This window comes from Saccopteryx bilineata, chromosome 2, assembly GCF_036850765.1.
Source record: "Saccopteryx bilineata isolate mSacBil1 chromosome 2, mSacBil1_pri_phased_curated, whole genome shotgun sequence".
Taxonomy (NCBI): domain Eukaryota; kingdom Metazoa; phylum Chordata; class Mammalia; order Chiroptera; family Emballonuridae; genus Saccopteryx; species Saccopteryx bilineata.
In genome coordinates, this window is record NC_089491.1 from 103210065 (window position 1) to 103231643 (window position 21579).

Sequence of the window (21579 nt, forward strand, 5' to 3'; positions counted from 1 at the left end):
ATTCCTGTTGAAAGACCTTTCATCTTTTATTTAGATTTCTTTAATGACTTAAATTAACCACTATTCCTCATGAACTGTTAAATATTTTATTTTGGTAACCAATATTTAAAGGTGTTATACTTATGAAATCAAATTTTTTACTTATACTATTTTTAATTTATTTATTAACTATAGACAGAGGAAAGGAGAGGCAGAAACATTGATCTGTTCCTGTTTGTGCCCTGACCGAGGATCAAACACACAACCTTTGCATGTCAGGACAATGCTCTAACCAATCAAGCTATCCATCCAGGGCAAATTAAATTTTCAATGATTATAATTCTATGAGCTACACCTATCACACACTATGTACTTTATTATATAAGTTAATTACTGAAACTCTTTCCTTTTTCTATTTAGTACTGTAATATAAAAGTAGTTTCCTTACTCTGTTCCATCAGATTTCAGGGAAACAGTGATTAGATCAAAATAATTGTCTTTTTGCAAGATGCATATCAGCAAGTAGAGAGAAATACAATAAAACTGCACTTCTTGGTAACTTCTTGCTTGACAGAAGTCCTATAGCTGATACCATCATTCCTAGCTTCGAGTGAGAAACAGAAAAACAGGATGGAGTAAAGGTTCCCATCCCAATCATCCCGGTTTTTTTCATTGTTTTGCCTATACACTGTATACCCGAGACTACCTGAGATGTTCAAATGCCCACTTTCACTGGTGTGAATAAGTTACACCAAGTTGATTTTTAAAAGTATGACATTTCTTGACCAATTGAAGATTGTTCCCTGATCTGTGGTGGCACAATGGATAAAGCATCAACCTGGAACGCTGAGGTAGCCAGTTCGAAACCCTGGGCTTGCCTGGTCGGGCACATATGGGAGTTGATGCTTCCTGCTCCTCCCCCTTCTCTCTTTCTCCTCTGTAAAACTGAATAAATAAAATCTTGAAAGAAAAAAAAAGATTGTCAACACCATGCTTCATTTAGATAGCGCTGTAACAGTTACCTAGTCTTTTTGGTTATGACTGAAAAACATTTTTCAGATACAAAACAACAAAACATGCACTTCAGGAAATACAGTGTGGTAGTGAGTATGGTTCTAGAATCAGACTGTCCTGTTTCTGAATCCCAGCTCAGTCACATCTTTTATGCCCTCAAACAAGTTACTTGACCTCTGTGCACAGAGGGGTTCGTGGTTCCTACTTCAGAGGGATGCTGTGAAAACGAAAAGAAACCACAGCAGGGATACAGGAGGACAATGACAGTCTTTGTCAGTGATCAGAATTTGCATTTCATGGAAAGGAAGGACAGTTCTGGCCAGGTAGCTCAGATGGTTAAAGCATCGTTCTGATATGCCAAGGTGGCAAGTTCAATCCCCAGTTAGGGCACACACAAGAATCAAACAATGGATGCATAACATCTCTCTAAAATCAATTATATTAAAAAAAAAAAAAAAAAAAACAGGAAAAAGCCTGACCAGGTAGTGGCACAGTGGTTGGAGCGTCGAACTGGACACAGAGGGCCCAGGTTCAAAGCCCCAAGGTAGCTGGCTTGAGAGCATGGGCTCATCCAGCTTGAGCATGGGCTCATCCAGCTTGAGTTTGAGAGCAGGATCACTGGCTTGAATGTGGGATCATAGACAGGACCCCACAGTTGCTGGCATGAGCCCAAGGGTCACTTGCTCTGCTGTAGCCCCCCAGTCAAGGCACATATGAGAAAGCAATCAATGAACAGCTAAGGTGCTGCAACAAAGAACTGATGCTTCTCATCTCTCTCCCTTCCTGTCTGTCTGTCCCTATCTGTCCCTCTGATTCTGTCAAAAAGGGGGGGGGGGGGGGGACATTCCTTAGAAATACACCTAGTTAATGTGTAACAGTCACAGCTCCTATTTTCTAGATGTATATTAGTGGGCAGAAGGCAAAAGCCCAGTCAGCTCCTCCACCGTACCCAGAAACGAAAACCTACCCATTATTAAAATCAGGGAAGAAAAAACCAGATTTACATTTGGAAACTGAAATAAAAAACCTCTATAGCTAAATTCACCCAGACTCCCCCAACTAAACTATCCAGGCAAAGGCATCTCCCAAACAACCCCCTGGGAAGCCTAAAGGCCTGTCTACAGGTAGCAAGGGGCCTGGCCTGCCGGAAGCCACACTGTTTGTTTTCAATTACTTGAAAAACAAAACAAGAGCCAGCTGTATGACATCTCTGGGCACAAAGGCACTGCTCCAAGCATTGGTGCCTGACTCCCTGAACCTGCCTGGCACCCATGGGGACAACAGGGACTACTGTTCTGGGGACAGTGACTCAACTGCATTCGTCTCTTGTGTGTCCCAGTGACTTTCTCTCAAGCAGAGGTGTGTGCCCAAGAGGTTACTGCTCAGCCCACCCTGTGCCAACATGTACCAGTGGGACAGACGTGCCAGCAGGACAGCCACGAGCACAGGTGGAAAGCGCAGTGGCCACAAGGGGAGAGGAAGGCCCAGCTCTGCTTTGCTATGATCGTTTCCTTTATAGAAAGCTGATGTCCCACGGTTCTGATCAAACACTGACTTTAGCCCTGAGTAAACTGAACACTAGGCAAACAGAAGAGCCCGCTGAGCCCAGCTTCTGAGCAGGAACCTCTCCACCAGCTTGGCCGTGCTGACCCACCCCAGGATAACTACTAACAGCCACCACTGGTGAAATGGGGAAATTTTTGTTGCAGTCTTTTTCCACCCATCTTCACATTTATAGGTTAGAAAAAAAAGAGGAAAATATAGTTACTTTTTCTTTCATTTCAATTTCTCCCTTTTATTACACAGTGACATTGCAAGGCCTGTCTGTAAAAAAGACAGGCACACCTCTTGTTAAAGCACCGGACAAAGTTGCCCACATCACAGAACATAGCACAGATGACCCTTTAGCTGGTACACACATGAACAGCAAACAGTCAGCAAACAGTGACCCACACGTGTTAATTCCTTGTGCTCCAGGGAGGAAGGTAAATAGCATATCAAAGCGATGAGCTGACAAAGGACACCGTGTAGGAAGGCAACTGGAACCTCTCTCACGTAAAAGGCATTGTAACAGCCAAGAACTCATATCCACAAAAGCCTGAAATCCTCTCTCTGGAAATATGTGAAAATATATAAAACAGAATGCACATTACATTCTCAAAGGTATTTATTTTAACCTAAGTAACAAAATCTGCTTTGCATGAACTATCCTGGTCTCGTAAAGTTAATGTATAATTTGCTTTCATTCTCTCCTGTATTTAAGTTTTTATCATCCCCTTCCATCTGTGCCAGGAAAAGGTTTCCCACGTATTATAGCACGATGAGTGCAGGTATACCACATCAGTTGTCAGAGCACCAGAGACAGCAGAGCTCGAGTAACAGGAAATGAAATCAGACTTGAGAACTTCATCAAACCTCGGGAACACAAGAGCATACTTACCTGCACATTTTTACTTTCCAAGTCATTTCCTAAACTGAATATTACAAACATTTACATTTCATATTCATGTGTTCATGTAAATAAACACGGGTTTGCTTCATCACCAACAGCTAGTGAAAGGAACTGGATTTCACACAGACCTTCCACAACAGCCTAGACGTAGAGGCTTCTCACACTCTTCAACCACTATAGTGTGGTAACAACTGGCATAAGCCTTTCAATAGGAAGAATTTGGAAATAACTGCTATAATGAGAGAGGCTCAGGAGGTGCTAGGGTCAAGGAATCTATGATTAACACTCATACTATGAGAAGTAATTTGTTAAAAGCGGTTTCCATGGTGTAACAGCAGATACCAGTACTGGTGGCTACTTGTAAACCTATTAATGATAATATAATGCAGGTGGATAGTATTATTTAAGATAGTGTCTCAATTTTCTCCTTGGACATAGTTACATTATACACAAAGTAACAATTTGAGGAAGAAAAAAAGTGGCTTCTGTGTTCTAGTACCTACAGAACTTAGGATTTATAACACATTTGTTACTAAATGCAAATTATTTAATTATCTTTCAATATGCATTAGCTTTCTCTACATTACAAGTTCTTCCTTCATTTGACAATGTTATAAAGCAGGGAGTGTGCCAGGCTGTGTGCCAGCCCAGCCCTGTGCCAGCTAGACCCTGATCGATGAGCTCTGGTTTCTGCCTAAGAGGAGAGGAAATCCTTGTCCAATGGCGGAGCCAACACCCAGAGAGGATGAGGGTTGAGTGCAGCTCTTCCCAACAGAGAAGTGGGGGAGGTTCCTGATGCATTTGCCACAACTGATCTCTGCCATCCATCCAGCCCCCATCAGGCTGGAGGCAGATCCTGACCCAAAGGCTCTGAAAGGCTGAAGGGCAGACCCAGACACATCCAGGCCAAGGCCAAGGGAGTGCCATGAGGGCACGCAAGGCCGGCTGCTGTGAGCCAGGACCTCCTCATGAGGGGAGAGGCCTCACTCGGCTGACCACAAACCCAGAGAACCAAAGGCCACAATGCTACCTAACAGCAAGTTTTAGAGTTGCTTACTTGTGGGACGTCCTTTTCTTCATCATGCTTGCAGACACACCAGCATGGCCTAAAAAAGAAGTGAGTATAAGTCAATGAAAACTGGATAAAAAAAATAGTTCAAACTCAAAAAGAAATTAACTTATGGAAGCTGCGACGTAAAGCATGAAATGAAAATAAACTGCAAGCAGCCAGTGTGTAAGAGCCATCTGTTTACTGAACTTTCAGAGAGGAGGGGAGGGTGCTGGAAGAGAGAATGACAGACAATTCACCTCCCAGTACACAGAAAGCCACATCAGTGAACACAAAAATACAGCCAAATAAGAATGGCAATCCTAGCCACGACGTACTGAAAGCTACAGAACCTGTCTTCCTGCCACACAGCACCTAAAAATCAGGATAGAGATGTGAACATCTGGACCCTGAGACTGAAGGGACGAGACCCACAGGACCACAGAGCCAGGGAGCAGAGAGCTAGGTTGGGTCGTCCTATACTACCCTGGCTTGCCTTCCCAACAATGTGGGTAATGCTATATGACCCGTGGAGACACGTGGTTCTGCTTACCTGAAAGTCAGAGTAGAGTTGGGGGTGGAGGAGCTGGAAGTTTTGGACAATGAGGTCTCAGAGGAGCTCAGAACACTGAGGGCGGGAGAAGGCTTAAGAAACTAACATGCCAAGGCATGAAGATTGTTCAAAGCCCGTCTAGCCACCTCTCTGAACACAGTGGGGCAGTCAGTAAGAACTAATAAAAGGTGCCCCTCCCTTAACAGGAAGTCTAAAGTAGCCCTAAGGAAAAAAGCTACTCCAGACCCATCCTGTCATCTGCTTCCAAAACACACTTCAATATTCACCAACGGACATCAACAAAACCAAACATACCACAACCAATTTCAAAGGTCTAATGCCCCATCGACAATTACTAGACATCCAAGAGTCAACACTATATCCCTTTAAAACAAGCAAGATAAGACCAAAATAGTGTTATTAGCAGGCAAGAAAGGTGAGAAGCACTATAATAAATATGCTCAAATATCTAAAAGACACAAATACTCCAAACCAAAAAGTGATAAAAAAGCAAATTTTAAAAAAGTAGAGAATACATGATCTGAAAAATTTTTTTAAATCACTGAATGGGCCCTGGCTGGTTGGTTCAGTGGTAGAGCATCGGCCTGGTGTATGGATGTTCCAGGTTTGATTCCTGGTAAGAGCACACAGAAGAAGCACCCATCTGCCTCTCTACACTCCCCCTTTCCTTCTCTCTATCTCTCTCTCTCTCCACTCTCCTGCAGCCATGGCTCAGCTCAACTGGTTCTACCAAGTTGGTCCTGGCCTCCACTTTAGGAACTAAAAATAGCTCAGTTGCCAAGCAACACCCCAGAAGGGAGCCTGTCTCTCTGCCTCCCCTCTACTCACTTAAACATATCACTAAATGTGATTAATAGCAGATTCGATCCCATGGATAAAAAGATCAGTGAACAAACCTGAAACACAGCAATACAAAGTATCCAAAATGGAACAATACCAGCAAAAACACTGGGAAAACAAACAGCCTCAGTGACCCGTTGGACACACAACATAAATGAAACTGGACTCCACACAAGAAAGGACAGAGGGTAAAGGAAAAAAACAAAGCTGAAAACTGTAATGGCAGAAATTTTCCAGACGTGGTGAGTATACAGCCACACATCCACAAGACCAACATTGCCAAACTAAGATAAAAACACAGAATACTGTGCCAAGGCACATCCTAGTCAAATTTCTGAAAATTAATGACAAAGTTTCCCCCTCCCCCAAAGACAGAGTCAGAGAGAGGGATAGATAGGGACAGACAGGAATGGAGAGAGATGAGAAGCATCAATCATCAGTTTTTCGTTGTGACACCTTAGTTGTTCATTGATTGCTTTCTCATATGTGCCTTGACCGTGGGCCTTCAGCAGACCGAGTAACCCCTTGCTCGAGCCAGCGACCTTGGGTTCAAGCTGGTGAGCTTTTTCTCAAACCAGATGAGCCCACGCTAAAACTGGCAACCTTGGAGTCTCGAACCTGGGTCCTCCGCATCCCAGTCCGACGCTGTATCCACTGCGCCACCGCCCAGTCAGGCTAATGACAAAGTTTTTTAAAAACAGCCAAAGTACAAAAGACATTAAACATAGGGAAAGAGGAAATATTAATTCCAGACTTGTCAGAAACACTGCAAGCCAGAGGATGGTACAACTAAATCTTTTTTTCCTCATGATTTCTCTGGTGTTAAATATGACAAGACTGGTTTTTTAGTGTGTAAAAAGTAGTAAATTATTTGGGCATCGTCTTTATGTAGAAAAGAACATTCTTAACTAGTGTTCAGCTAAGGGATTAAAGTATATTTTACCTTTATATATTTTTTAATTTTTTATTGAATTTATTGGGGTAGCTATATAAAAGAGATGATATCAGACAAAGTAATTTTGGGGTACAAAAAATTTTTTTTAAATGACAAAAGGATCAATTATTGAAGAAGCCATAACAATCTTAAATGAGTCTAAACCTAATTACAAACTACTAAAATATATAAAGCAAAAATTGACAAGAAAAATTGACATTCCCATACTTAAGAGATTTGAACTCTTTTCTCTCCATGATTAATAATGAGCAGAAAATCAGAAAGGATATACAAGACATGATCAGAAGCAGTCAACCTGAGTTGATCGATTTAGAGTAGTAATCCAACAGTGCCAAAACACACTCCCCCCCCAAGTTCAAATGGAATATTAACTCAGATGCGCGATATGCTAATTATAAAGCAAACTCTCAGTACACTTAAAAAAAACTTAAAAATCAGATGAAGTACATTCTCTGACCCCATCAGAATTAAAGTAGAAATAAATAATAAGATATATGGAAAGACCCCAATGTTGAAAATTAAAAATCCATGCTCAAAATACAGTATCGTAATGAAAATTCAACCTATTTTGTAATTTAAAATATGAAAACTATCAAATCAGTAAAATACAGCAAAAGCAGTATTTATCATATAAATCAAAATTCACACTAAGTAATTAGAATATAAAGAAAACAAAAAAATTATTAACCATGAACTCAAACAAAGGGTACCCTGGATGGAGGGAAAAGGCTTCTGAGTTCTCTCTCCATACCCTTAGGTTAAGGCGACCATTTGTAAACAAAAACTTTCGTACTACTGTTACATTCACAATTTTAAAAAGTTAACTGAGACCGAGAGATCTGCGTGAGACTGCCGTCTAGCTCATAGATAACAGCAGGCACAGCAGTGATGCTGAGCCAAGCTTGCTTCCACTCTGCAGGTCTTCATGCACTCAAGGACGTGGGTAGCTCAGGATGAAGAAAGGTGCCTACTGGAGGGAGAGCAAAGCTACCTGAAGCATTCCTGGGACAACTCTACATTTCAAGTCGGTGAAAATGAGGAGATGAGAAACACAAAGTAGTTGGAAAATACAGTGTTCTATCACGTTTCATCAACACTGCACAGGCTTGAGCCTCCTCCCCTGTCTTCCCATGCTGAGCACACAGGAAAGGGCAGCTGATGTCAGCACTGAGCGCACCCCTAGACTAACAGACACGTCCCTGCCCACCTGTCCTAGACACAGCTCATCAGGCCCCACATATCCTGACCAAGCTGACTTTACCAATTATAAGAGAATCATGGTAGAAACAATTTTCTACTGATTACTCAAGAAAAGGTAAGCCATTTGTAATTCATCCTTAATTCTTAGGTATGAACGGACAAAGAATGATCAACAGTCACATGACAAAGCCTCAATGGCACAACTGAGAAGGACGAAAAGAGGCAGCACTACTGCTCACGAAATGTTCCAAGAACTAGAAAGATTTAATGAAGAAAGTAGTATTCTCAAGAAACTGAAGATACTATAGTATCACAAATGGGAACAAGACACTATAAAAAAAGGAGGGAAAAGCTCTTGAAAACTAGGAAGAGTCCCTGGCCGCTGGCTCAGTGGATAGAGCATCAGTCTGGTGTATGGACATCCCAGGTTCAATCCCAGGTTCAATCCCCGGTCAGGGCACACAGGAGAAGATACCTTCTGCTTCTTTTTCCCTCCCCCCTCCCCCTTCTCTCTCTCTTCCCCTCCAACAGCCAGTGGCTCGGTTGATTTGAGCATTGACCGCAGAGGGGGTTTGCCAGGTGGATCCTGGTCAGGGCACATGTGGGAGTCTGTCTCACTATCTCCCCTCCTCTCACTTAAAAAAACAAAAAGAGGCCCTGGCCGGTTGGCTCAGTGGTAGAGCGTTGGCCTGGCGTGCAGAAGTCCCGGGTTCAATTCCCAGCCAGGGCACACAGGAGAAGCACCCATCTGCTTCTCCACCCCTCCCCCTCTCCTTCCTCTCTGTCTCTCTCTTCCCCTCCCACAGCCAAGGCTCCATTGGAGCAAAGTTGGCCCGGGCGCTGAGGATGGCTCTGTGGCCTGTGCCTCAAGTGCTAGAATGGCTCTGGTTGCAACAGAGCGACGCCCCAGATGGGCAGAGCATCGACCCCTGGTGGGCATGCCGGGTGGATCCCAGTTGGGCGCATTCAGGAGTCTGTCTGACTGCCTCCCCGTTTCCAACTTCAGAAAGATACAAAAAAAAAAAAAAAAAGAATTATGTAAAATAATGTCCAATTAAAACCGTAGAAGGCAAAAAGAGAATAGAAGACAAAAACTGGAAGAATCAACATGGACAAGAAACAGAACACATTAACAAATAAGGCAAACAATCATTCAAAAATTATCTTAATGTCAATGGTCTAACACACCAGTACAAAGACAGATTGTCATAATCCAGCAACAACCAACATCACACTGTATGTTATCTATGAGAAATTCACTTTAGATATAAAAATACATTTAGGCCAGGCCTAGGATTGCATAGTGGGTAGAGCATCAAACTGGAGCACTGAGGTTGCCAGTTCCAAATCCTGGGCTTGCACAGTCAACGTACATACAACAAGCAACCAATGAACAACTGAAATGAGGTAACTATGAGTTGAAACTTCTTGCCCCCCTCTCCCTGTAAAAGCAGTAAATAAAACCTTAAAAAAAAGACGTATTTAGATTAAAAGAGATGGAAAATATATACTATTGCTAACAATGACTAAAATAGGTTAACCAGTGGTGGTGCATTAGATTGAGCTTCGGCTCAGGACGCTGAGAGCTCCGGTTCATAACCTCGAGGTTGCCAGCTAAAGCGCAGGCTCATCAGCTTGACCAAGGGGTCACTGGCTGGGCATGACAACCCCCCATCAAGGCACATATGAGAAGCAATCAATAAACAACTAAAGTGAAGCAATTACAAGTTGATGCTTCTTACTCTCTATCCTCCTCCCGCCTTCCTTTCTCTCTCTCTAGAAAAACAAAACAAAAAGCAGGAATCGCTATACTAGTTACAAGCAAGGACTGTCACTGGGGATAATGAGAAGCATTCCACTACGACAAAGATGTCAATCTTCAAACAAGACATATCAATTCTCACTGTGTACATACCTAACAAACTATAGGAGACAAAACTGACAGAACCACAAGGAAAAACAGAGACTGATATGTCTCTACCACACACACATGGACAGTCCAACCAGCTCACAGTTCATCTGCACAGCGATCTCTATCTGCTATTTCAGGGGTCCCCAAACTTTTTACACAGGGGGCCAGTTCACTGTCCCTCAGACCGTTGGGGGGCCGGACTATAAAAAAAACTATGAACAAATTCCTATGCACATTGCACACATCATATTTTAAAGTAAAAAAACAAAACAGGAACAAATACAATATTTAAAATAAAGAGCATGTAAATTTAAATCAACAAACTGACCAGTATTTCAATGGGAACTATGGCCTGCTTTTGGCTAATGAGATGGTCAATGTCCGGTTCCATATTTGTCACTGCTAGCCGTAACAAGTGATATGACACGACACGCTTCCAGAGCCCTGATGCATGTGTTCCACCGGAAGTAGTACTGTATGTGAATGACGCCGCGCTTTGCGGCGCCGCCACATACAGTGCTCCTCTCACTGACCACCAATGAAAGAGGTGCCCCTTCTGGAAGTGTGGTGGGGGCTGGATAAATGGCCTCAGGGGACCACATGCGGCCCACGGGCAGTAGTTTAGGGACCCCTGCGCTACTTCATCCAACAACAGCAGAACACACCTTCTCAAGCTCCCAAGAAGCATTCACCAAGACAGATCACATTCTGGACCATAAAACACACATTAACAAGTTTAAAAGAATAGAAATCAGCCTGACCAGGCGGTGGCGCAGTGGATAGAGCGTCGGACTGGGATGCAGAGAACCCGGGTTCAAGACCCTGAGGTCGCCAGCTTGAGTGCGGCCTCATCTGGTTTGAGGAAAAGCCCACCAGCTTGAACCCAAGGTCGCTGGCTCCAGCAAGAAATTACTCGGTCTGCTGAAGGCCCGTGGTCAAGGCACATATGAGAAAGCAATCAATGAACAACTAAGGTGTTGCAACGCGCAATAAAAAACTAATGACTGATGCTTCTCATCTCTCTCCGTTCCTGTCTGTCTGTCCCTGTCTATCCCTCTCTCTAACTCACTCTGTCTCTGTAAAAGATAAATAAATAAATAAATAAATAAATAAGAATAGAAATCACAGCATGTATGCTCTTAGACCACAATATAATCAAACTAGGTTCAGTAACAGAAAAATAGCAGGAAATTCCCAAACTACTTGGGATATTAACCAACACATAAGAAAAGTTTTAAAATATTCTGAACTAAATGAAACTATAACTTACCAAAATTTGTGGAATGCACAGAAAGCAGTGTTTAAAAGGAAATTTATAACTGAATGTATACAGCACTGAAACATTTCATCAAAGGGAAAATGTAAATGATCCAAAATTTAAAAAGCTAAGCTTCCATCTTAGGAAAATAAAAAAAGAAGAGCAAATTAAATGCAAATAAGCAGAGGAAAACACATTTTAAAAAAATCAAAATTTAAAACAGGAAATAAACAGAAAAACCAACAAAATCAAGAGCTGGTTCCTTGACAAGATCAATAGTGATAAATCTCTCGCCAGGATGACTAAGAACAAAGAGAGAAGACACAAATCACTAAATGAGAAAGAAATGCAAGAAAGGACATCACCGCAGACAAGATATACATGAGGTACACTACAAATCTGATGAAAGAAATGAAAGAACTATAGCCTGACCAGGCAGTGGCACAGTGGATAGTGTTGGACTGGGATGCAGAGGACCCAGGTTGAAAACCCCCAGGTCATCGGCTTGAGCGTGGGCTCATCCAGCTAGAGTGCAGGCTCACCAGCTTGAGCTCAGGGTCTCCAGCTTGAGCGTGGGATCATAGATCCCAAGGTTGCTGGCTTGAGCAAGGAGTCACTAGCTCTGCTGTAACCGCCTCACCACCCCCGCCTCCATCACAGCACATATGAGAAAGCAATCGATGAACAACTAAGGTGCCGCAACAAAGAATCAATGCCATTCACCTCTCTCTCTCACCAAAAAAAAAAAAAAAAAAACAACAACTATAAACACAGACAGATATTCCATGTTGACGGACAGGAAGACAATATTATTAAGATGTCAGTTCTGCCTGACCAGGCGGTAGCATAGTGGATAAAGCATTGACTGGGATGCGGAGGACTCGGGTTCAAAACCCTGAGGTCGTCAGGTTGAGTACGGGCTCATCCAGCTTGAGCGTGGGCTCACTACCTTGAGCGTGGGGTCAACGGCTTGGCATGGGACCAAAGACATGACTCCATGGTCGCTGGCTTGAGCCCAAGGTCACTGGCTTGAGGAAGGGGTCACTTGTTCTGCTGAGCCCCACCTGGGCAAGGCACACATGAGAAAGCAATCAGTGAAAAATGAAGGAGCCTCAACAAAGAATTGATGCTTCTCATCTCTCTCCCTTCCTGTCTGTCCCTATCTGTCCCTCTCTGTCAAAAAAATAAAAAGAAGCCCTGGCTGGTTGGCTCAGTGGTAGAGCGTCGGCCTGGCGTGCAGGAGTCCCGGGTTCAATTCCCGGCCAGGGCACACAGGAGAAGCACCCATCTGCTTCTCCTCTGTCTCTCCTTCCTCTCTGTCTCTCTCTTCCCCTCCCACAGCCAAGGCTCCATTGGAACAAAGTTGGCCCGGGCGCTGAGGATGGCTCTATGGCCTCTGCCTCAGGCACTAGAATGGCTCTGGTTGCAACAGAGCAACGCCCCGGATGGACAGAGCATTGCCCCCTGGTGGGCGTGCCGGGTGGATCCCGGTCGGGCGCATGCAGGAGTCTGTCTGACTGCCTCCCGGTTTCCAATTTCAGAAAAATACAACAACAACAAAAAAAAAGGACACAAAAAAAGAAAAAAGCCCTAGCCAGTTGGCTCAGTGGTAGAGCGTCGGCCTGGCGTGCAGAAGTCCCGGGTTCGATTCCCGACCAGGGCACACAGGAGAGGCACCCATCTGCTTCTCCACCCCTCCCCCTCTCCTTCCTCTCTGTCTCTCTCTTCCCCTCCCGCAGCGAGGCTCCATTGGAGCAAAGATGGCCCGGGTGCTGGGGATGGCTCCTTGGCCTCTGCCCCAGGCGCTACAGTGGCTCTGGTCGCAACAGAGTGACGCCCCGGAGGGGCAGAGCATCACCCCCTGGTGCGCAGAGCGTAGCCCCTGGTGGGCGTGCCAGGTAGATTCCGGTCGGGCACATGCGGGAGTCTGTCTGTCTCTCCCCGTTTCCAGCTTCAGAAAAAGAAAAAAGAAAAAGAAAAAGAAAAATAGGATGTCAGTTCTTTCCAACTTGATCTACAGAGTCAATGCATTCCCTAACAAAATCCTAGCAAGTTATTCTGTGGCTATATAAAAGAACTAATTCCAAAGTTAGTAAGGAGGAAAGGCAACAGATACGGAATAGCAAATAAAATACTGAAGTCAAAAGAAGTTGGAGGACTGACACTACCCCACTTCAAGACTTACTATAAAGACTCATTAAATGAAAAACTGCTCTGTGAAAGACATTTTCAAGGGAATAAAAAGACAAGAGAATGAGAAGACTAGGAAAAAATATTTGCAAAAGACATCTGAAAAGAATTTGTTATCTAAAAATATACAAAGAACTTTTTAGATAAAAAAAATGACCGAATTAAAAAATGGGCCAATCCCTGGCTGCATAGCTCGGTTAGTTAAGAGAATCATCCTAAAAACGCAGAGGTTGGTTTGATCCCTGGGCCAGGGAACATACAGGAACAGATCGATGTTCATTTCTCTCTCCCTTCCTCCCTCCCCCCTTCCTTTTTTTAAAATCAATCAATAATTTTTTTTAATGGGCCAAATACCCTTATAAAAACCTCACTGCGGATGATCTAGAAATAGCAAACAAGCTTTCAAAAAAGGCTTCACATTGTTATGTCATCAAGGAACTGGAAACCCAAAACAATGAGACACCACTGCACAGCTATCAGAATGGTGAGTATCCAGGACAACACCCAATGCCAACCAGGATGCAGAGCAACAGCAACTCTCACTCATCGCCACGGGAAATGTAAATCTGGCAATTTCTTATAAAACTAAACGAACTCTTACTATATGACCCAGAAATTATGCTCCTTAGACTTTTACCCAAAGGAACTGAAAATATGCCCACACAAATATATGAACACAGTTGTCTATAGTAGCTTTATTTATTCATAATTGTCAAAACTTGAAAGTAACCAGGATGTCCTTCAGTAGGACAATAAAAAGCCAGTGGTTGAAGGTATTAAGAATCACAAATTGGTACAAATACTGATCAACTTACGACCTATGCAACTTATGACCATTCAACTTTAGGACCACAATCACTAGCCATGGCTGCTCCGTGTCTGGCAGCTCAAGCGTTGCCCAGCTGGGTGTATGACAGTGCGGACCAGCCTCCAGCAGCACTACCATCTCCGCGTGCACCATTTCAACTGTTATCCCAGACTCAGTACAGCAATTTGTTTTGTGTCTTGAATGTTTTGTGTCTTGACCCCTCCCCAAGATGTCTACCAAGAGGAAATTGTCTTTGCAAATATTAAACCAGTTGTACTGGTAATGCAGTGTTTTATTTAAACCTGATGAATGTAAAAATAAGAAACAAAATGGTGTAGAGATGATACAAATAGCATAAAATGAACAAAGAAAATTATGATATATAATAATGAAAGAAAATTATGATAAAATATGACTTAAAGATTTTTATAACATCATTTCACAGTACTCTACATATAGCCTACTCAACCTACGACCAAACCGTGTTACGAATGGTCTGTCAAAACCAATCGTGGTCGTTAGGTCGAACACTAGCTGTAGTTACAGAATAGTCATGAGGATGTAAAGTACAGCATAGGGCATATGGTCAATAATACTGTAATAGCTGTGTGTGGGTGCTAGACTTACCAGGAACAATCACATAATAAGTTATATAAATGTCTAACCACTATGCCGTACACCTAAAACTAATACAATATTGAATGTCAACTGTAATTCAAAAAGAATTTAAAAAGTCAGTGATTGCCAGGGGTTAAGGAGGAAGAAGGGATGAATATTTGGAACACAAAGATTTTTAGGGCAATAAGACTGCATATGTCCATAATGGTGGATACGTTATCAATATATATTTGTTAAAACTCAAAGAATGTATACTACAAAGAGTGACCCTAAGGTAAACTCTTTGAGTCCGAGGGATGATGGGTCAGTGTAGGTTGATCAACTGTAACAAGTGTACATTCTGGTGTGAGACTCGGCTAGTGGGGGAAGCTGGGGAGAGGAAGAGGGTATATAAGAAATCGTTGTCCTCTCTGCTTGGCTTTGCTGTCAACTTAAATCTGTTCTTAAAAAAATAAAGTGCAAGTCCTTTTTAGAAAAATGAAGAGGTACTTAAGACTTATTCTTCCACCATCAAAACTGAACTAGACAAGAAACATGTGATGCCTTCAAAGTTGAGGTAAAAGGATTTTGAACTCTGTACCCAAGAAAATTACCAACTGACATTTACATTCATGTGTGGCCTCAGAATTCACATCTCATACAGGTCTCTCAACATTTTGGAGGAAACCCTTCAGAAAACGGAGAGAAAGCACCATAAACACTCGGGAGCTGAGAAACCATGGACCTAGCCCTAGAGTGCAGAGGTCCAAAGCTGACTGAGGCCCAAATCAAATTGTCGCAACATAGTGAGAAGATAAATTATTCCCAACAAAAAGATCAATTAACTCGGACATTTTTCAAAAGAGCTTCTGAAAGGATATTAAAGGGTGAGATAAATACAGAAAAAGAAAGGCCAAAGAGGCCCTTACAAGACAAGATATTCAGCCTCACACTTAAAACTACACTGAGACGCAACATATCTCACTCATGAGATGGACAAAAACCCATGTAGCTGTCAACATAGTACTCTGGCAAGACTGTGAGAGAGAAACGTTTACATACAGCTCACTGGAGGGATGAAAAACAGCACATGGCTATGGAGGGGAACCTGGCGGCATCTCACAGAACTACACAGACACTAGGACTTAATTATACTGCTGAGCATCTACCCCAATGACACACTGGCCAGACCTATGGACCAGTCTATTCACTGCGGTTATTACTAATAGCCCAAGAGTAGAAACAACCCAAATGTCCAAATAATCAACTACTGAGCAAACTAATATGGTACTAACGCACCTGGAATTTTTTAAAGATTTTACTTATTGATCTTTTAGAAAGAAGAGAGAGGAGAGAGAGAGAGAGGGGCAGAACGGAGGAAGGAGATGGAAGCATCAATTCATTACATCTCGCATGTTCCCTGACTGGGCAAGCCCAGGGTCTCAAACTGGCGACCTCAGCATTCCAGGTTAACGTTCCACCCACTGTGCCACCACAGGTCAGGTCACACCTGAAATTCTATGCAGTTGTAAAGAGCTGTAAGGAGGATCCATACACTTCTGAGGAGTGGTCACCAAGACACACACTTAAGTGGAAAACACAAATAACAAGACGGGATGAGCGTTTGCATATTCAGTGGGCACACTGACAGTCAGTTTGTAAAGGAAAGTAGCTTGTGTCGCCCATTGGAGCACCACAGGTTCTTCAGTAGAAACAAAAAAGAAGGTAGCTTACACCTATTTGTTGACTGAAGTGAAAAAGAAACAGCTGTGTTTACAAAATAAACTGTTCTAGGCATAAAAAAAAATACATACACTCAAACTGTTCTAACAGAAGCTCATTCAGACACGTTCCAAAATTACCAACTTTTAACTGTGTGTGAACTCAGATGTCCCAAAGATAAAGACGAAGTCTGTTCCAGCAACTCATTTAAATTAGAAATGCTCAGCAATGCCCTCCACACCACACTCACCACTTTCAACCCTATCAATTCACTCATTCCTCCCATAGGGACACCTCTTCCTCTTGTGAGGGCCAGTAAATAAAATTTTTTTTAAAATAAAATAGACCCTGGCCGGTTGGCTCAGCGGTAGAGCGTCAGCCTGGCGTGCGGGAGACCCGGGTTCGATTCCCGGCCAGGGCACACAGGAGAAGCGCCCATTTGCTTCTCCACCCCTCTGCCTAGCTTTCCTCTCTGTCTCTCTCTTCCCCTCCCGCAGCCAAGGCTCCATTGGAGCAAAGATGGCCCGGGCGCTGGGGATGGCTCCTTGGCCTCTGCCCCAGGCGCTACAGTGGCTCTGGTCGCGGCAGAGCGACACCCCCCGCCAAGGGGCAGAGCATCGCCCCCTGGTGGGCGTGCCAGGTGGATCCCGGTGGGGTGCATGCGGGAGTCTGTCTGACTGTCTCCCCGTTTCCAGCTTCAGAAAAAAAAAAATTTTTTTTAAATAAAATTGTCAGAATAAGAGAAATCTGTATACTTATACTTACAAATTTTGAAGATAATAATCAGAATAAATGGAGCACCTACTCTTTGTTCTAAGTCTTTGGCACTATTTGACTATTTCAATGGTGAATTTTTATTAATTTTATCAAATTAATAAAGTAAGTCTATCAAATTTATCAAAATAAAAGTTTTTTAAATATTTAAATTCAATATAGCAAAAATTAATTGTTAAGTCTGAGTGCTAGGTGCATGAATATCTATTATTACCATTCCTTGTATGTAACACTCTTGATTAAAATATGTCATAAAAGGAGAAAAACTGCAGCCTTTGGTAAACTAGTGAAAATGGAGGCTAAATCTAGGGTAAAAACATGAAAAGAGTTGTATGGTATAGAAGGACTTGCCACCTGAGAGATGGTACCAGTGGAGCCACCCTCAACGCTGGAACGCCTCCCTGGGCTTCCTGTTGTATAAGGAAAAGAAACCCCTCCTCCGATGAACTTTCTTTATTTGTAAAGGGCACACTCATTACAGATGTAGGGATTTAACAGCAACAGACCCTTGCCTTTGTTAACAGAATACTGATCAAGGAGTATGCAAACCTCTAAAATCACTCAACAGTGAAAACTAGTATGACCTCATGGTCTAACAATGAACTTAGAGCCCCTTTCCATTTTAGTTTTACAGCATATGCTCTATGAGGAAGAGTAAGAAGATATAAGATCTCACTATTGTTTGTGCTACCACTAAGTCTCATCTCTTTAATGCCAAGGCTGAAAAAACACTTCGCTGATCACACGAATCACTGCCTTCCAGAAAAGGGGCTTCCTTTCTGTAAAGTGTAGGTTTCCATGAACTTATTTTAAAATTGTATCCTGAACTTGTGTTGAGCAATACCAAAAACAACAAGCTTATTTAAATTAGTTGGGAAAAATCTACCATCTTTATCAGACTGCTGCTGACTCAATTTTCAACTGGTTGTTAATACTCCTAAAATAAAGACACAACTCCAGGACTTGGGCTCCACAACTCAGGCTCCAGGACTTGGGCTCCAGAACTAGGGAGGAAATGTGAGACAGGGAAGCAAAAGCCACCACACAGATTCTAGCATTTCAAATCATCAATTATGAAGAGCCAACTACTGTCAAGTTCTCTTTGATTCCTTTATGGAAATGAATACTTCTTCACCAATATCTACCAACTTCAGCCCTTCATCCCCTTCCATAAATCTCTGTGTGAACTCAATTTTTTTAAATTTATTCATTTTAGAAAGGAGAGGGAGAGAGAGGTGGGGGGGAGGAGCTGGAAGCATCAACTCCCATATGTGCCTTGACCAGGCAAGCCCAGGGTTTCGAACCGGCAACCTCAGCATTTCCAGGTCGACGCTTTATCCACTGCACCACCACAGGTCAGGCCTGAACTCAACTTTTTAATATCATAAATACCTCATCAGATTGCTACAGGGGCCATGCAAAAAACTTAACAGCAGAAGCAAAGCGGTAAGTAATATCTCGTTTACTGTATGTTGAACATAAAGTTACTAGTTTGGGGACCCCTTAAAATACCAAATATAAAAATTAAAGTTAAAATACATATATATAAAAGACCAAAGTACTGGCCAGCATTAACGATCTCTCCCTCAGAGATAATAACATCTCCTGGTTTAGCGCCTTCACTCACTTATACCATACCACACATTGCTCTGGTGAGAGCACTCTCCTCCTAAGATGACTTCAAGATCAGTAAGAAAATAGGAATGTTGAATTTGGAATGGCGTGCACAAAAAGAACTTTGGAAAATCAAACTATTTCATATTTTTTTAACAATTTTAATTACTGATTTTTTAGAGAGAGAATGGAGAGAAAAAAAGGCATGGGGAGGATTGAGAAGCATCAAATTATAAGTAGTTGCTTCTCCTTTTGCCTTGACCAGGCAAGCCTGGAGTTCTGAACTGGACACCTCAGCGATCCAGGTGGACGCTCTGTTCACTGCACCATCACAGGACAAACTCTTTTAAAATGACAAAAATGTGGGAGGTTTCACTAGTCAACCAAAACCTGAAATTTTTACAACAAATGAACTAAAATAACTATTTTACTGTGAACAGGGTTGTCACCAGCAATGCGTCTGCACAGGAGCACCTGGCTTAGCACCAGACACACAAGCTCATTAATTCCTCATAACACCTCCAACCCAGCACAGACCAACAGTCCCCACTGATCAGATGAGAAAAACCGAACCTTAAGCACACTGACATTCATACAGCTAATGAGAACACGACAGAGCTGACGGGAGCTGGGACCTGAACAACCCTCAGATGACTGAAACTTCAGTCTGTCATGGCTACAGGAAGTTCATTATCTCAATATTATCATTATAATATAAGAGAAATTAAGATCAAAAAGAGATAATGGGTCCTTAAAATTGTGAATCCCTGTGGCTCATCTATAAAGGAATTCCATATAATATAGTTAATAAATATAAGAAATAGTTCTAAATTACATAGCAACCATTTCTGTAAGATTAATAATTTCACTAGCACAATTCTCAGATTCAGTTATCAAAGAAGCTTAAAATGTATGACAGGCTTTTTTCAACATTCATATGTATTTCTGGAATGGAAAAGAACCTGAGTCCCACAGAAAATATCACTTACCTATTTTATCATAGAACCTATTAAGACTTTTTTTGTGTGTGAGAGTAAAAATCATGCAGTCTAAATTTCTTTCGTAGTTGCCTTAGCTAACTACATTCCATAAAAAGTAATTTCTATTAAATATTAATTTTCATACATTTCATTCCAGTCAAGTTCTTCCAAATAAATATACAAAAACTCAGTTTATTTTTCCTTCAAATTTTTAATAAATATCTTAAATCTTACCAAACCTAATATTCATCTACTCACCTTACTTTCACTTCTTCCTTCGAAAAGAAATGTCAACTCCTTTATTTACTATAACCCTATTAACTATGTATTTGCCGCTCACTTGCTAAATTTACTGAGCATCTGTAACCTGCTAGAAGGTGAGACACCACAGGCAGAACAGTATGATCCTGCCTCTCAAAAAAACTACACCTGCTGTTCTGCATGTGTGCATAAGAGATACTGGAAATCACAAAGCTTTAAGAAGTACAAACCACTAGGAATTATATAAAAGTATTCCTCAACTTTACAACTAAGTTCAGTTTATCACACTAAGGTATGCAGAGAACCACACTGCCTACCTGCATCAGCTCTGGACCGCTGGCCAGGTGTCTTCCCGAATGGGGTCTTCATTCATCTGTGTTTAAGTGAGCAGCAGAGCTGCTGAACTAGGGTGAAAATTCAGTGTGCTCCAATTAAAAAGTGTGCACAGAATTTCAGTGTTCTTGTTAATCCATCATCCAAGTGCCTCTTTTACAAGTCCAGCAAAAATACGTGAAATCATAAGCACTCTGTAAAATAGTGGAATAACAGTTTGTTACTACAGTATCACAAGAATAAGATTACCCGAGTCAGCCATCAAACATGACATCAGATTTTAAGAATAATGTTGCATGCCTGACCTGTGGTGGCGCAGTGGATAAAGCGTCGACCTGGAAATGCTGAGGTTGCTGGTTCGAAACCCTGGGCTTGCCTGGTCAAGGCACATATGGGAGTTGATGCTTCCAGCTCCTCCCCCCTTCTCTCTCTCTGTCTCTCTTCTCTCTCCCTTTCTGTCTCTCTCTCTCTCTCCTCTAAAAATGAATAAATAAAATAAAAATAAAATTTAAAAAAAAAAAAAAAAAGGAATAATGTTGCCTAGAATGCACCCTGCCCAGAAAGAAACGAACTTTATTTCCTCAGACCAGGGCACCCAGGACAGCACAGAGTTAGGGGAAAAGGAAGTGCTAGACTCTTCAATGAGGAAGTCTGGGGCATCTGCAAGAACCCAAAGTACATTCCTTTCAGGTCAGCTGGAACCCAATCTAGCACCCAGCTTCACTCACTGTGACTCGGGCCATTTTGCTGCTGAAGTTTGAAAAGGGCAGTGCTGGGGTGTCAGAAAAGATTTAGATTGGCATGGCTCATCTCCTCAAGTGGAAACAATGAATGACCCACTCACCCATCACATGAAGGCAGTGAGTGCCATGTGAGGTCGAGACAGAAAGGGCGGAACAACAGTTAGAGAGGGGACAACACAGGAATCAAATTCAAGACAGAGCTACAGGCTCAGGAGGCTAGGAGGACAGGAAGCCAGAGGCCTTGTACAAGAGAAAACAATCTCAGCCAACCAGATTTGGCAGTTCCCTTTCTGCTCCTAAGCTTCCAGAAACCCAAGGAAAAGAC

The 21579-nt window shown here is 42.4% G+C and overlaps 1 protein-coding gene across 4 annotated transcripts in view; it reads right to left on the reverse strand.

Moving 5' to 3' along the window:
* Positions 1-21579, reverse strand: part of SPIN1 (spindlin 1) — an 87808-nt gene that overhangs the window by 27252 nt on the left and 38977 nt on the right. For 2 of the 4 annotated variants that reach the window (XM_066257552.1, XM_066257553.1), the window contains exons 2-3: positions 20496-20705; positions 4503-4551 (exon numbers count right to left, since the gene is read on the reverse strand). In XM_066257552.1, the coding sequence (XP_066113649.1) occupies positions 4503-4551; positions 20496-20547 (101 nt within the window). In that variant the 5' untranslated portion in view covers positions 20548-20705. The remainder of the gene's footprint in view (positions 1-4502; positions 4552-20495; positions 20706-21579) is intronic. The other 2 variants (XM_066257554.1, XM_066257555.1) reach the window with 1 other exon arrangement.